This window comes from Natrix helvetica (genome assembly GCF_964273705.1).
Source record: "Natrix helvetica genome assembly, chromosome: 7".
Classification (NCBI taxonomy): Eukaryota; Metazoa; Chordata; class Lepidosauria; order Squamata; family Natricidae; genus Natrix; species Natrix helvetica.
In genome coordinates, this window is record NC_138558.1 from 55,170,896 (window position 1) to 55,188,930 (window position 18,035).

The 18,035-nt window shown below is 37.9% G+C and overlaps 1 protein-coding gene across 2 annotated transcripts in view; it reads left to right on the forward strand.

Annotated features, from left to right (window-relative positions):
• Window positions 1-18,035, forward strand: part of LOC309395095 (uncharacterized protein) — a 95,008-nt gene that overhangs the window by 37,844 nt on the left and 39,129 nt on the right. For both annotated transcript variants that reach the window (XR_014175853.1, XM_081958895.1), the window contains exons 12-13: window positions 3,989-4,100; window positions 10,945-11,044. Coding sequence is in view for 1 of the 2 variants with exons in the window: in XM_081958895.1 (XP_081815021.1) it covers window positions 3,989-4,100; window positions 10,945-11,044 (212 nt within the window). In the remaining variant the exon portion in view is untranslated. The remainder of the gene's footprint in view (window positions 1-3,988; window positions 4,101-10,944; window positions 11,045-18,035) is intronic.

Genomic DNA, 18,035 nt, shown 5'->3' on the forward strand with positions numbered 1-18,035 from the left:
GTATTGTAATATAACTGGAACCAAAATTCTATCAAAAGCAAAATACTATTTGTTTATAAAGGCATATTTGAGCTAAGTAGAATATTATGGGCACAATTACACTGCACATGAGTACTTAAAACTAAATTTCAGAAAGTTGATGTGATATAGTCCCATTAAACTGAAGTGTGATTTTATATTCTTTTATCTTGTTTATATTTTTTTCAGAGTAGATACTGGCATTTAAATGCTTAAGTATAAACTATTCATAAAATAGAATAAATTTAAAGAAATTAAAATACTATTCAAAATAGTGAAATAACCCACTGAAATACAATATTCTGAATAGAACAGGGATAAGAATACAATAGAATGGCATGCCATGGTGTGGCATAGAATAGAATAGAATAGAATAGAATAACAGTTTATTATTATTAACAATAATAATTCTCTTTAAGAAGCCATCACTCAATTTGGCCATTTTAGATAGTTTACTTCTTGGTCTACAGCTTTTTCTTCTTGGAGATGGTGGTAGACAACTTGGAGGACAGATTTTTGATTAAATAAATTATTTAGAGCCCTTTCAAATTGGATTCAGGCTTGAGCATGGAATGAAAATAGTATTGATACTCTGGTAGATGGTGTACATCAAGTGTGTCAAACTCAAGGTCTGTGGCTGAATCCGGCCTGCGGGGTGCTTAAATCTGACTTAAAGTAGCAGACTAGAAGTAGCAAAGGATCGGCCCGCATTGCCTCTGGCAGCCGAAATGGAGGAGGGCACCCTGTTTTGGCCGGCAAAGTGCAGCAGGTGGCTTTCCCGGCCGGAGAATTGGGCACCGGGAGGGGGGCTCACACAGACCCCCCCTGCATCCCGTTTTGGCCAGCAGGGTGCTGCAGGAGGCATCCATCCCAACTCCCCCCTCCTGTCCCTGGCCGGCCCGCAGAGAACTACAATGTTGATCTGGCCCTTGAAGAAATCCAGTTTGACACCCCTGGTCTGCATGGTTTATCACTTACAGTATATGAAGTTCTTTGTAAAGTCATCTGCTGATTTGAGATGAAGTGCTATCAGTAGCATGCTGATATCCATGTATGCATCAACCCAAGAAGACAAGAGTTTAAGAGTTTGTTAAACAATAATTTGCATTGATTATTATTACCACCTTTCAATTTGTCATCAGCGGCGGAGTTGTCGAAACGGGCAAAGCCGTTTGACCACAAGGATTTGGAGTTTAAAGCGGACTTGAGGCTTAAACGAGGGCTTCGTTTCTAAGTCAGGACGTGAGGCGATAAGAGCTCCATTACTGTGCAAACAACCAACGGTTTTTCCCGCTTCTCCTTTTTCTCCCGCCTACTTCTGGCGGCTATTTTATAGGCTCCGGTGGCCATTTTGTTGCCCTCCAGCTGCTATTTAACTGCATCGGCTGACCAAAACTATTGATTGATATCGACGATGTATTACTTTGGCCTCTGAATTTGCCACAGGGATCGGGTAAATCCAGCCTACTCCACGGGCTTGCCGGCAGCTTACAGGAATTCAGGTCAGCTCGGCCTACCCTGTCTATTGAATTTCCCCGGCACGATTGAAGCACCTACATCTGCCTCCAATCTGCAGCATCGTTCATATTCACAAGAACAAGTCCAAAGGCGCCACCTAGGACATACTAACCTGAGGCTCTTAGTTAGCAGGGGGAGAATGTAGATCTGATTATACCACCTGGTCCTTTTACTTCTCGAGATTGTTAAGATCACCTCAGACCACAGGCTTTTCAACTGAGGCGGGGACCTGCTCACTGGACATGGAGGAGCAGGAGATGCCTGCTTATTTCAGGAAGTGGATCTCCCAGGCAATTAGGCAGGAGATGGCCGTATTTCAACAAATTCAGGCGCCTCAACCTCACAGTAGTACAGCTATGCAATTGGACACTGGGTACCCTGGGGGGGGGGATCCCAGATATCAGCCCGGGACTGAGATGGACTGGCTAGAAGTCCATCTCCCTTATCTGAGGGAGAGATCCCAGGGGAGGGTGAGTTTTCTGAAGGAGAAGGTGAACAACCAGCCTTGCCAAATTTTAAAGGCCTATTTAACCATTCTCTTTTTAAGTCCCTGCTTTCCAAGTTGAAAACAACAGCCCGCCTAGGAAAGGACACAACTGCTCCCAAGGGTCAGTGGCAGAGGATGACTTCCTTTTCACGGAGAAGATGACAACGGTAGACGTTATTCCCATTCCTGGGATGTTCCTGGGTGTAATTAAGAAGCAGGGGACTGCTCCGGCCACTCTTTCTAGGCCAAGTAACTCTGAAAATTTTTTATATGCAGTTTACTCTGACCTTTTGACCCTAGTGCAAGTTCCCAAAGTGGATGCGCCGGTGGCCGCGTTGACTTTACCTCTGCCACCTGATGCTGAGGACACTCTGAAGGCAGAGGACAGACAGGAGATGGCTCTCCGCAGAGCCCATTAGGCTGATTCCTGGGCCATCCGGGCCACGACTGCTGCTTCCTTTTTTACTAGGGCATCTTTGCATTGGTTTCGTCAACTGCAAGGCAGAATTCCAGCAGATGGCCCACTGGCAGAGTGGGAAGTTTTGGCATATGAGAGTCAGGCTATTCCAGTGCCCAGGGGTATCACAGCCCATTGTACAAGAAGTGCGGCTACTACAGCTGCTTGGGCTACTCGGGCATCAGTAGAAGAGATATGTAGGGCGGCAACGTGGACATCGCCAATGTCGTTCATTCGCCATTATAGACTGGAAACATACTCTTCTGCAGAAGGAGCTTTTGGGTGGCATGTGCTTCAGAAGGCACTTGAAGAGGACAGCACTTTGGTCTTACCTGTGAACGCCCTTTCTCATGACGATCGACGGGAGATTCCAGAGCTGCCCGGCTAACTGCTTGGCCAGTGGCTGGGAAGTTTGGACTGGACGGAGTACAAGATTCCACTTGCTTCATCTTCATTTTTCAAGATGGGGGACCATTGCCAAGGAGGCATGTCTTCAGAATTTCAATTCAGTCAACAAGCTAGCAGGTTACAATAACCCATCCTGGACTCTCCCGTCGATCGTCATGAGAAGGGGTGATCACCAACGCCCCATATGATTGTTCCCTGCAATAAGACAAAAAGATAAAAATCTGGATTGTTTCCAACATGTTTTCTTTCATTTGTCCCCCAACTATGGTTAAAAAAGGTCCAATGATGAGGAAGTGCTTGGATCCCAAAAACTCACATAGCAGTAAAGATCTTCAAAAAACAACGAAAGACAAACTCAACCAAATGTAGTCACTCTTTAGTTATTTATTTATCCCCCTTTGATCTAAAATCAAATTTAAAACAATTAAACAATTAAAATGAATAAAATGAATAAATGAAAGTAGCAATTAAAATCAACTATAAAAGCTTAGACAAAAGGAGTATTTAAGGGTCCTTCTAAAAATCTAAGAAAAGGTTAGGGCTGTCAATTTCTACAATTTAAAGTCCAGAAGTAGCAACAGAAAAGGCTTTATTCCATAGCACCACTAAATGAATTTGCAGTAATTGTAGCTGAAGTTCTTTAGATGATATCTACAGTGAGATAATCTGCCAAATACAGTAGGCTGCTTGATCATAAGCTATGTAGGCTTTTTACATATAAACACAAGCACTGTCCTTACTTATTTTGCCTAGAAATGAATTGGTAGTAGTTTAATGCTTTAAGTATAGATGTAAAATAGTCTTTTGTATTGTTCCAAGGACTAACCTCAAATAAGGCATATTACATTGTTACCAGTTCATGCACCACAATTTTATGGCAATTGACATATCAACCAGAGTTTATAAAAGGAGTTCTGGAAATTACAATCTTCTGGTTTATCACTTGGTGCCTTTAACCAGAACACTAGACTGGCTCTTGCTGATTGATGTTTTTACTTATGATTTTATCATATGTGTTCCAGTGCTGTACTATAATGTGAGCTGGGATAAAAATAGATGCAAATAAAATAGAAAAAACAAAGATGGTATATTTTTTTCAGGACACGGATTATGTTTCATCAGCTGGGATATGAGGACTACAGTGCAGTTAACCTACAGATTTTAGGTTCTGAAGAAACATATGGACCTCATGCAAAGCAGAACATAGAGGGTGTAAGTATAAAATGGATGGGCTTCAGGGATTAAGAGGAAGTCAAGAGAATTACACCCTTTGCATTCTTCCATCCCTTTTACTCTCCTCCTCCAGGGTGAATGGAAATAAAGATAAACATTTACATGGAATGCTTCTTTTGTTTATGGATTCTAATCTGCTATTCTTAGATAGGAACCTGAACAGAAATGCAAGTTTGTGGCTAAGCATCGATAAGAATAAAGTCATTTTCATTAATGATAATTTATTTTTGTTTATATGACACAGGTCTTCAGAGTATATTATTTTTAGAGAACGGTATAAGCTGTGTAATGTTACAGAAGAATTGGGATATAAATATTTTAAATAAGAGCTGTGGCCATCAGTCATCGATGCTGAATTGGGTGTTTGTTTTTATTGTTTATAATAATTTGTTTATATATTTTTATATTACAAGCTGCTGGGACTGGTATAAAGATTTCTGGTAAATAAATAAAATACCTAGACAATATCATGTTCTATGCAGAACAAATGGCATCATAATTTATTGTTTGGTTTTTTTAAAAAAAAATTACAAACATACAAAATACACACACATAGAACGTAGACGTACACTACATTTACGCAATACATTGGAACTTCCTGTTCCTTCTAATAGCAGTTTCAAATTGGTACAATTCTCCTTATGTTATTTCCCCTTCTAATATATTTCATTTGAGCTTCGCCATTTTTAACCCTCTTATTTTACTCATCTATCTGCTATATTGGGTGATTACCTCTAATAAATTTAAACTCTCTTGAGTGCATATATATATATGTTAATTCTTTTAACTTCTATTTTTGGGCTTTATTGGCTTCTTTCATTGATCCTTGTTTCTTTCCTCCATCCACCTATACGATTTTTCCCATATCTGGTAATATTTTGTTTTTTCTTTTCCCTGGATTTCTTTTGTTAATTTGTCCATTTCGGGACAGTCCCTGACCTTTCTTATTATTTCATCTTCGCTTAGTATCAATTTATTTTTCCATTTTTGAGAGAAGGCAATCCTTGTCGCCGCAATTATGTGTAGAATTAAATACTGGATTTCTTTTTTATATTTCATTGTCATTATTCCTAGTAAAAATACTTCTGGTTTCCAATCAATTTTTGCTCCTGTTATTGATTCTAGCCAATTTTTAATCTTTTTCCAATACTTTTTAGTTTCCTCACACATCCATCATATGTGATAATATGTTCTGTATGTTAATTCACATTTCCAACATTTTGGTAAAATATTTGCTGAGATTTTTGCTAACTTTGCTGGTGCTAGGTGCCATCTGTAAAAAAAAATTAGTACTGGTTTTCCTTGCATGGAACCAATAGTGTCATTTTTAAATTTGTCCCCCCAAATCTTTCCCATTTATTTAATTCAATATTGTAGCCAAAGTTCTGTGCCCATTTTACCATTTGTTCTTTCACTATTTTTTCTTCCATTTTATACTTCAGAATAAATTTATATATTCTCCCTATCATCTTTCTTTCTATGCTTTGAATTATTTTGTCTAATTTGTGTGGTTCCATTTGGATGTCATTTAATTTAGTAGTATTATTGTGTTTAACTTTGATTTGCAAGTAGGTTAGCCAGTCGACTTTCATGTTTTGTTCTGCCAATGCCAATTCTTCAATTGTTTTTAAATTTCCCTGTCCATTAATTAAGTCTCTGTATCTTAGCACTTTATTCATATCTGTAAAATTTGGGTGCGTCATCCTTTCTGTCGGGGATAGCCAATTTTCACATAATGGTTTTTTACAATTTTGAGCCAGTTTTGCAATAGCGTGTTTCTAATTAGATGTTTTTGAAAGTATTTGTGTGTTTTGTTTTAATCATCCCATAGGAACCTATGCCAACCTACTTGCAGATCATGGCCTTCTAAGGTCAAGATTCTTTTATTTTTCAACTCCATCCAGTCCTTCAACCATGTTATTGTTACTGCTTGTGCGTATAACTCCCAGTCTGGTCCCAGCCTCCTCTCTCCTTGCTGTCTTGCATTGACTTTAGTTTAATTCTTGCTTTTGTCCTTGCCAGATGAACCTAGATCTTAGTTTGTTTAATTCCTGGAAGAAAGTTTTACCAGGATTTATAGGTGTGGCTTGCAACAAGAATAAAATTCTTGGTAAAATATTCATTTTAACTGTGGCTGTACGCCCCATTAGTAATAGCTGAATATTTTTCCAACTTTCTAAATCTTTCTTTATTTGTGTCACTAGTTTATTATAATTATCGTCTTTAATTGTAGAACACTTTGCCGACACCCAAATCCCCAAGTATTTCACTTTTTTAGTTTTTTGCATTTTAGTCACTGATTCCAATTCCTCTTCTTGCTTTTTTGTCATATTCTTAGTTATCATTTTTGTTTTGTTTTTATTAATTTTTAATCCTGCCACCTCCCCATATTCTTCTAATTTTTGAATTAATTTTGGACTAGATTCTAGTGGATCTTCTAAAACAAATACTAAATCATCGGCATAAGCTTGGTTCTTATATTCTTCATTTTTAAATCTTAAACCTTTTATTCCCTGGTCCTTCCTAATTTCCTTTAACAATATTTCCAGAGTTAGCATAAACAGCAAAGGAGAGAGGGGGCATCCCTGTCTAACTCCCTTTTTTATTTTGATCTTCTCTGTTAGTTCTCGGTTCATCAGAACTTTGGCTGTCTGGGTGTTATATAGTTTTTCTATCATGTTTGTAAATTTTTCTCCGAATTTCATCTTATCTAATTGTGTTGTTATAAATTTCCAAATTACGTTGTCGAATGCTTTTTGTGCATCAAGGAAAACCAGTACCAATTGCTTTTCTGGATGCGCCTTGTAATATTCTAATATATCTAGGATGACTCGCGTATTATTTTTAATGTGTCTGTAAGATAAAAATCTGTTTTGATCAGGATGTACTGTATTTTTCAGAGTATAAGATGCACCAGAGCATAAGATGCACCAAGTTTTTGAAGAGGCAAATTTTTTAAAAAGTAGGTAGGTAGGTAGAGGGATAGAGAGGGAGAGAAAGAGAGAGAAATACAGTAGGTAGGTAGGGGGAGAGAGAGAGTAGGTAGGTAGGTAGGTAGATAGGTAGGTAGGTAGGTAGGTAGGTAGGTAGATAAAGGGATAGAGAGAGAGAGAGAAATAGAGAGAGAGAGAAATACAGTAGGTAGGTAGAAGGAGAGAGAGAGTAGTTAGGTAGTAAGATAGGTAGATAAAGGAAGAGAGAGAGAGAAATAGAGAGAGAGAGAGAAATGCAATAGGTAGGTAGGTAGGTAGGGAGAGGGAGAGAGTGTGTAGGTAGGTAGGTAGGTAGGTAGGTAGGTAGGTAGGTAGAGGGATAGAGAGAGAAATAGAAAGAGATAGAGAGAAATACAGTAGGTAGGGAGAGAGAGAGTAGTTAGGTAGTAAGGTAGGTAGATAAAAAGATAGAGAGAAAGAGAGAGAGAAATACAGTAGGTAGGTAGGGGGGAGAGAGAGTGGGTAGGTAGGTAGATAGGTAGGTAGGTAGAGGGATAGAGAGACAGAAATAGAAAGAGATAGAGAGAGAGGAATACAGTAGATAGGTAGGGAGAGAGAGAGTAGATAAGTAGGTAGGTATATAGAGGGAGAGAGAGAGAGAGAGAGAGAGAGAGAAATACAGTAGGTAGGTAGGGAGAGAGAGAGAGTAGGTAGGTAGGTAGATGTTTCCAGGTGTATTTATCCATGTGCTGGAGAAGGAAATTGCTGACAATCTGCAGCACCTAAGTCTTTTTTTCTGCTGGCACAGCACTTGATCAATCTAATTCTCATCAATCCGTTAAAGAGCTTTCCAAAGGGAGGAAAACAGCTTGTTTTTTGCAAAAATGGGCCTTTTGTTTAGAAGAAAGGCATGAATAGCCTTGGGGGGGGGCTTGCAGAGTGCTCCTGGGGGGGCAAAAATGAGCAAAAAACTGCCCCTTTCTGCCCTCTCTCTTTCTTGTTTCTGTTCTTCTTTCCTGTTTCTTTCCTTGTCTTCTGCTTCTTCTTCTTCTTGTCTACTACTTTCTAGGTCCTCTTTACTTCCTTGTTCTTCTTCCATTGTGAAGTATTTTTCATAGAATTCTTGCACTGTTTCTATGTTACCTATTTTATATCTTTTTCCTTGCCAAGAGACCAATATCCCTTCTGATACCAACCATCTGTACATTATTCTGTTTTTATTTAACTGGTTCGTTAAAAATTGGTACCGTCTACGTTGTTCCCGGACTCTCTGTGGTATCTGTTTAAGAGTAATCAACTCTTTTCCCTTGTATGTTATTGTCCCTTCTCTGTTTTTTTTTTTTTTTTTTTGTACACTTCATTTCTAGTTGTTCTTTTGGCAAATCTTACATGCACTTCTTTTGGTAGTCTATGTCTTCTGGCATAATTGGTATGTACACGGTAAGCCTCATCAATGTCTCCTCTCCTCTCTTGTTCCTTTTTCTGTAAAATTTCAGGGAAACATTCAGTCATTCTTTCTTTCAGGTCTTCCTCTTTTTCTTCAACTATGTTTTGGAATCTTAGATAATATGAAGCTCTTTCCATTTTGAGGAAGATTATTGATTCTTCTAACTCTTTATTAACTTTTGCATATTTCAACTCCATTATTTCCATCTTCTGATCTGTATGTTCTATTTTTGTTTCAATGTTCTGGATTTTCTGCTCATTGATTGTTATGGCATTCTGTATCTTTGCAATTTTGTCATCCATGTTTTTGATATCTCCTTTCAATTCTACCATTTCATTTTTAATTTCCTCACCGTCCCTCCTCGTCTCTTCGTGATTTGTAGCTATCGCTTCTTAGATTTTTGTCATTGTCTCTTGTATCATCTGGAGCATCAATTGCATACTTTGCATTGTTTGTGCCGGTCCCGTTGTTCCTGCTGTCGATCCGTCTTTCTCCGGCCCCTACGCACTCAATAGATCTTTGGTTTGAGGGTGAGGATGCTGCTGATGTAGGGTTGGATGTTGTTTTTTCCCCTGTCTTCATTAAAGTAGTACTAATTGCCATCTTTATCCCTCTATTTATCCTCGCCCACAGTTGCATACAAGTTCTACTTTAATTGTACTTTATCACAAATATCAGTGGTTATATATCTCAATATTTAACAATAATTAGCCATTCTTAATATCATGTTTAAATATCTAGACAATCCTACTTATTATTCTATTTCTAATCCTTAACTATTATATATCACAGAATTATATATCACACTGTTATCTTATGCAAATAAATATCTCTCAGTTATATCAGTTATACAGATATTCAGTTCTAATAATCAGCCTTTCTTTTTTTTTCATCCACCTTGTGTCATTGTTCTTGCATCAGCCCAACTCTTATACTGTCCTTTGTATGCCTATCATGTCTTCTCTCAACAGCCAATATATCCTGATCCCATTGTAAACACCGGCTTTTTGTGCTTTCTCTTCACTCTCATATCGGGCTTCCCTCTACGATCACTTCTCTTCTATTATTCATGATGTCACTTTCCATTCCCTGCCTCTGCTCTCACTGCTTTTCGGCATCAATCCAGATTGTAAAAAAACGTTGTCCTCCTTTCTTGGGTTGTTGATGATAACAGATAACTCGATTTCAACAGCTTTCTCTATTCGCTTCCCTCTTATGCAGCCACCATCATTCCAGTCCTGTCCAGATGACAGGATAGATCTTCGTTTAGTGTGTTTCTCCTAGCCACTGGGGGATTTGCCTTACCACCCTAGTGTCTTCAGAGTTTCCCCCTGAATCTGCCGATCCCTTCAGGTTCCGCAGTGCTCAAAAGTGAGCCCAAATTAAGAAATTTGAGCTACAGGTTACGGGAGCTGCCATTCCTCAACCCCAGCATGATGATGTCACCGCAGGAAGTCCTATAATTTATTGTTATCTTCACAATTTTCTTTTAATTTCATTAAAATTCTTTATGAAATCACATAACAATTTCATAACATTCTTTATGAAATCACATAACTTTACAAATATAATACTATTTCATTGTAGTATGCTTGTACTTTAAAATATAATACAATCAATTAACCAAATCCAAGCAAGATGATTCCCTTATACATGGAAAGATAAACACTTACATTATGGCTTCTAAGGGTGCCTAAATGCTTATAAACACCACAAATTAATAGAGGAAGAAAAGGGGGGAATTTAGAAACCAAATATCATTTTTAAATGTTTCAATTCTTTTAGTTTGTTTTTTTATCTTTCTACTTTCTTATGTATAAATAATTATAAGTAGCATATGTATAAATAATAACTAACAGTATACTGGAGAGACAGAAAAACAGAAGACAGAAACCTTTCATTGTGTAACAAATAGTTCGATTCTTCAGTTGTTCATTAATTTAAGCAATTTTATGCTTATCAAGATTGACATTTTAGAAATGATAGTTAATATTAACTATTTAAATATAAATCATACAAGCCATACTTCTTGATCAGCAATCTAAAAAATAATTTTGTATAAAGGTCATTCTTGCTTACTGAAAATTTAGTGGTGGGGAAGTAGGAGGTTGCATATGGTGACCATGTATCGTCTTTGCCTAACCCATGATGGTTACAGCTTAACAATTACCTGTACAGGTTTATTTCTATTGCTAGATAATTACTTTTAATATCTTTATTTAACATAAAGCTTAGTATAGCAATCAATTTTACGAATTTTACAAAATAATGATGATTTATTATTAAGGTTCCGGAAAGTAGTATATAGTTTAAATTACTGCAGTTTATGATTTCTGATTCACATTTTAGATTCTGCTTTTCACTTTTGAAATAATTGTACAGTAAACAAATTCCTGTTTGTTCTATTAACCTGTGTTTTCTCTCTTCTAATATTTCAAAACAGGGTCCTCGAGAAGTTGTTATTTGGCTCGCTGTATTTCATAAGCAGAAAGAAGCATTAGAAATCTTTTCCAGAGAGATTGCTCCAGCTGGAACAGGAATGGGTACATCTTCAATTTCTAAATCTCCCCATTTGACAATTTAAATTCATCACATTTTTTTTGTTTGCTATTGTCCTTTATAAATGAATTCTAATCAATTCTAATTAAGCTGTAGAAAAACTTGTGGTCTTTTGATTAAAAAATTTGTGGTCTTTTGATTAAAAACCGTATTTTTCAACTATAAGAAGTGTATAAGATGCACCAAGATTGCGAAGAGGTAAGTAAAAAAAAAAGGTTTTGTCCTCTCCGGCCCCCAGGAGCACTCTGCAGGCTTCAGCAAGGCTGGGGTAAGGCAAAAAAGCCCCCGTTTTTTACCAAAACAGGGGCATTTTTCCCTTCTTCCAGCCCTGCTGAAGCCTGCAGAGTGCTTCTGGGGGGGGAGGCAAAAACACCCCCATTTTGGTAAAAAAACCTGCCCATTTTTTGCCCCTTTTTCATCAAAACGGGGGCATTTTTCCCTTCCCCCAGCCCTGCTGAAGCCTGCAGAGTGCCTCTGTTGGGTTGGGGAAGGCAAAAACACCCCCGTTTTTGTACAAAATGGACCATTTTTCAATCATTTTTCACAAAAATGGGATGCGGGGGCGGGGTTTTGGGAGGCCAAAAATGGCTGCATTCGGTCTATACGATGCACCAACATTTCCACGCTCTTTTAGGGGGGGGAAATGTGTTTCTTACACTCCGAAAAATACGGTAAGTACTAACGTTTAAAAGGGAATTTTATACATGGGTAGAAAATTTTTAGATTTTAAAAAATATATGTGGTGATTTCCTTGTAGATTTATTCACTGTTAATTTCATTAATGAGAACAATTTATAACTTTTAAGTGGGATTAATATTTCATGTATGTATTCAAAATCGAATTTAGGGATTGTTAGCTGAACAAATGTTTGCATTTATAAACAATTTAAAAGAATTTGTTCTGAAAAATATCAGCATTTAAAAGGTTTTGTTAGTGTGCCCCCCACTTTACAGATGGATCAGAATATTGAATTTGTGTTTTGGCTTAGCATGTTATATAAATCCAAACATGTATAAGGACAGCTTCAGAGTGACCAAAAATGTTGCACTTTCCTTCCACCTAAACCAGTTGCTTTTTACTGAAGAAAAGGAGCCAGTACTTTAAAAATTGAGCTGCCTCAGAAAAGGTTGGCTTTTTTAAATGTGGTTGTATAGGAGCAGAAAACATTCTCCCTCCCTCCCTCTCTCCCTCTCTCTCTCACACACATAGACACACAATTGCACAAGAGCAGTAAGCAATAGAGCACTAAAATAGAGCATTAAAAATCTTAGGTGACTTCAGCCAGGAGAAGAACATATTATACAAGGGGATAAACAGTTTTCTCTTATAGAACCACCTAGCAATAGGGTAAGTATCAGTAGTTGCAGAATTGCGATACAGGAGTGATGGTAGTGAACATCTCATCCTGGAGAGCAGGTATCTAAAGAAGACAAGAAGATGGTAGTGATTTGGACTAGGATCACATAGGGATAGTCAGGGTTACCTATGTGGGAAGATGTGCATGCATGGCTAGCAAAGATAATAAATGGAACAACTTCTGAATGATTGCTAGAAGCAATGGAGGCTAACAAGGGATCCAGCACCATGCCAGGTGTACCAATAGCTGGCAGAACACTAAACCTCTTCATTCTGAACTCAGCAATAACTTGCCACATCAGCAATATCAACAGACAGAAGAAGCCACCTTGGAGCAATGGCAGTCATGAAAATAATGATTGAGGTGCCAGAAACTGGTCATGAAAGAAATTAGGTTCCTCCCCACTCTACTCTAAACAGGACCAATGAAAACAGTAGTGATTCAACTGGTAAATATTATTATAAAAAAAGTCTGGTTGCATAAAAACGGGGAAGGAAGAGGTCCTGGAATATCTTGTAGGGAATGTTGGCAACCAGAGGACCTAGAGGACCTCAAAGGAAGGGTGGAGCCCAGGAGAAGACGAGAAAAAAACTATAATAATTCTTTCAGAAAGAGTATGTCAACAAAAAATGCTGGAAGAAACTAGAAGGAATTTGCAACAGGTACAGCATACTCTGACCAAGGACCAGCTTTAGACTATCGCCACAAAGGCACTGTTCTAGGCTGCTAAAGATTACGGAGTGCTAATGCCACCCCTCTTCCAAATCATTTTAAAAATAAAGTTCTTGGTGAATGGACCACGGCGGCAAACGGGCTGTGGAAGCAAACGGACTGCAGCAGCGGCAGAGAACGGGCCACAGCAGCGGAGAACAGGCCACAACAGCAAATGGACCATGGCGGTTGCGGCAAATGGGTTGCGGCAGTGAATGGCCAGGGGCAAACGGGGAAGATGAATACCGGATGGATGCTGGGAAGCAGAGGCAATTTCTTTTCTTGTTTTCCTCCCCAAAAGCTTGGTATGTCTTATAGTCTGAAAAATATGGAATATGCCTGGTTGTGTGTAGCTTTTAGTGTTAATTAGGATGTTAACAAACAGATGGGGAGGAAGTTGACCACCAGATTGCGAACAATTTGTATGATTTGAAGATAAATCAGAGTAAACTCTGGTATCTTAGTCTCTCCGGGAAAGTGCTTTTAATAATAGGGTATGGGTGTGCACAGTGCACTTAAACAAATAGCATATTAAAGATCTGGAAATCCAACAAGATCGGCCTGTTTTCCCCAAGAATGTTTATTTGAGCAGTCAAACTCCCCCTTTTAAAGCAGCAAGATACTTATGTCAAATAACCATCCCCAAAATCCGTAGGGTTACTTAACCTTAGGATACTACAATGTACTTCCCATAGTAGTTTTGGAGGGCCAATGCAAAATAGAAGACTACGTGAGCTGAGACTGTGCCTCTGTGGACAAGGGGCCATTGAAGCTATAGCTCACATCTTGCTATACTGAATCTTCTAGAAGGACTTATAGACTCAATCTATAACACCTTACGTAATAAAATATCCAGGAAATACTGATCTTTTTATGTGAAACTACTGCTATCAGATCAGTACAAAGTAGTTTCTTTGAATTTTTGCTCTGAGAAAATTAGGTAAACTTTAACTGCCCACTGATAATCCACTACCAACTGCAATATATTATTCTGTCTGTCTTTTATTCTATTTGCTATTATTATTGTTTTTAATACTTTTTTATGGTACTGGTCCGTGACCATAATAAAGATTGATTGAACCAACAGATTATGAGAACATAGGCAAGCAGTTAGACAAAGATACCCAAACTCATGGTAGCCTAACACTTCAATGAACAATGACATTAATTCAATTTCGCAGTACTACGATTGTTGGACAAGCAGGGACAAAAATAGGCAGAAATATGACTGAAGCCCCTTGTCAGTCAGCAGGAACACTGATTTACTACTAACTTATCAGATACTTAGGAGCAGAGGGCACAGCGGTACAAGGAAACAACAATCAACGACTTATATCATTGTTAAGCCCAAAAAACCTGGAAGAAAACACCCTTGGTCGAAATAATCAAATCAGATTGCATCCTGCAACATTAATCTGAGACATTTACCTTCATTTGTGAGAATTAGAATAATATAGTAACTAAGAATCTTAGTTTTGAATGGGAAAATTTCTACTTCAGAAATTATTTTTATTGTAAATACTTAGTTCACTTTACAAGCTTTCATATTTTGGGTCACAAACCTCAATGAACTGAAGCAATGTTATAAACAATGGGCAAAAATTCCTCCCACGTATGTAATCATACAGAAAATGATTACTTCAATTTATTACTGCTAAAGGTGGTTCTACAAGCTATTGAATCATAAAGTGTACTTAATTTTTCATATATAGTTTCTCTATTTTGCCTCTTTTTTTTTGGTAAAATAAATGATGACATGGTGCAACATGTGTTGTTGTTCATCTCAGGTTGTATTTGCCAACTTTTAAGCTGCTAAGCACCAGATGATTTTTACTATGTCCTGATAACATAAAACAATAGAACTCAAAGAGGGTGTACTTTTTCACATGACTATACATACTCACTGGTCACATTATTGTATTAGATCTTCCTAATTACTATTTATACATTTTTTAAAACAACATTTAGAGTGTTACATAACACTGTAAAATCCTATTCATATATTACTAGTCCTTCCTTCCTTCCTTCCTTCCTTCCTTCCTTCCTTCCTTCCTTCCTTCCTTCCTTCCTTCCTTCCCTGGTAAGTTGTTGCTTCATGTTTCAATACTATCAATCTATCATTAATCAGAATAGAGCTGGAAGGGACCTTGGAGGTCTTAGTCAGCCCCTTGCTCAAGCAGGAGACCTTATACCCATGATAGCGAACCTATGGGACTCATGCCACAGGTGGCATGCGGAGCCATTTCTGAGGGCATACAAAGCGTTGCCCTGTCAGCTGATTTTCAGCTTTGATTTTCTGCCATTTTTCGCCCACCAGAAGTAGAAAAACGGCCCAACGGGCAACATGGAAGTCCGTTCCCGAACTTCCGGTTTGCGTGTTGGGCTGTTTTTCGCCCTCCCCAGGCTCCTAGAAAGACTTTGGAGCCTGGGGAGGATGAGAAATGGACCTACTGGGCCCACCGGAAGTTGGAAAATGGGCCGTTTCTGGCCTCCGGAAAGCTGGGGAAGGCGAAAAACGGGTCTACTGGGCCCACCGGAAGTTGGAAAACGGTTCTTTTCCAGCCTTGGGGGGTGAGGGAGGCCGTTTTCTCCCTCCCCAGGCTCTTTAAAAAGCCCTGCGCACATGGGGAGCATTAAATTGTGGTGGGCACACTGGGGTGCGCAATAGTGCACATGTGCGTGCTTTTGGCACCAGGTGAAAAAGGGTTGCCATCACTACCCTATACCATTTCAGACAAGTTATTGTTCAGTCTCTTCTTAAAAACCTCCAGTGATGAAACATCCACAACTTCGTTTAACAAACCTGTGCTGGATACTAGTTATAACTTTATTTGTTTCTAGATGTTCACAGATCTGTTTTTTGGTTATTTTCCCCAGTTTCTTCCAAGGTATTGATGTTAGACTGATTAGTCTGTAGTTTCCTGGATCTCTGTTGTTTTTTTTCCCTCTTTTTTGAAAATGGGAACTACATCAGTTCTTTTCCAATCCTCAGGTAATTCTCTGGTGTTCCAGGATTTTTGACAGATATGGTGCAATGATTGTGAGATAACATCTTCAGAACTCTGGGATGTAATCTATCAGGTCCCGGTGATTTATATTAGTCAAGATCAGATAGGTGTTCGCTTGCTTATTTTAATTTAATTTTTAATTTGTGTTTTACAGTTGGGTTTTTGTAGGTTGGGCTCTCAGGCTCATACCTCTTGAGAAATTGTACTTCTTATGCTTTCCCTCTTTTATATAGAGAGGCATGTCTATGGTAATCTGGGATCTGAATAAAACTTATGATTTTAATGTAATAAATGTAATAAGTAAAATATTTCTGAATTTAAGAGAAAGTCAAGACCCATATAATGCTTGATCAGTCTATCTTCATTTCCTTAGCATACACATATATTTTATTCTTGGAAACACTAGAAATTAAGAACAGCTCTGTTGAATATGTTCATTTAAAGAAAAGAGAACGACTTAATAAAAATATTAGTATTAGACCCTTAATTTGGTTAAAAGGAGATTTAAAAAAAACTCATGCTTTTAGAAAGCATATACACACATACAATATTTAAAGTTTCTAAATATTTAAATACGCTCTTTTGAAAATCGGCATTGTGTAAAACAGTCAATCAAATTTCAGAAATTATATTTTGAAAGTAATTATTGCATTATTTGTTTTGACTAAACTTTATCATAAATATCAGTCTCCATTGACCATTTACAACTGTGTAAATTGTGATAATTACACAGGAAAAAATAAACATTTTTGGAATACATTGCATTTACTTCCAATTAACTAATTGTACTACTCTGAAAAATGAAATACAGTAGCTAATATAAGTATATAAATAAATTACTCAGCCATTGCATCTAGGGAAGATGAATGGATTGTTAATTTTAACTTGTTTATAGAAGAAATGTTAGTGTATGGTCATAGTCTAACTGACCATAAATTTTATTTTCTACCAAACAGAGCAAAGTAAAGGGATATTTATCTATACAATTTTAACATTTACAGCTGTACCCATCTTGATGTTTGTTATTAATGGGTATTTGCTTTTACAAGCATTTTTAATATTTAAAAAACATTTCCTTATGTTGCATATCTTCAAAAAATACTGTTTACTAAAATGTCATTCCTCAGATCATATATAAATATAACTGAAAGTTTTCTTAAGCATGGTTACACTATAAACATGAAAAAATCAATTAGTATAGCAAAAAGAAAGCTATGTTATTTTATGGTAAAAAAAATAGGAGTTGTCTTGTAGCATCTTTTGAAATTAATAAATGTTATAAAAAGTAATAAGCTTTTATGAGTACAGACCAGCGGTGGGTTGCCATTTTTTTAGTACTGGTTTGGGCTTGCGCGTGATGCTTGTGCACATGCGCAGAAGCATCCAGGCGGGTGGACGGAGCCTCCTGCCGGCGCTACTACCAGTTCGCCCGATCTGGGCCGAACTGACAGCAACCCACCTCTGGTACCTTTCTTAATGATCCTTGGTACTGTCTGAGTTTGGTTGTTTTCTTGCAGACATTTCACTATCCAAATGAGGTAACGTTATCAGTGCTAGTAAGGAATAGGGTTTGCTCTCAGTTTATATTCCAGTGCATGGATCCCCAACCCCTGGTCCATGGACCAGCACCGCACCACAGTATACTAGATACTGGTCTGCGCAAACAAGCAAAGCCCCATCCGTGGGATGAAGGAGCACACGAAACTATGCCCACTCTGGTCCCCAGAAAAACCTCTCTACATGGAACCAGTCCCTGGTGCCCAAAACGTTGGGGCCACTATTCTAGTGACTTGCCCTATCAGTGTTAGTGGAGGTGATCTTAGAAGTTCTTTGGTTGAGCTGTTTACAGTTAGCTTGTTTGGCAATTCCTTGATTGGGGTAATATTTACTTCTTTATT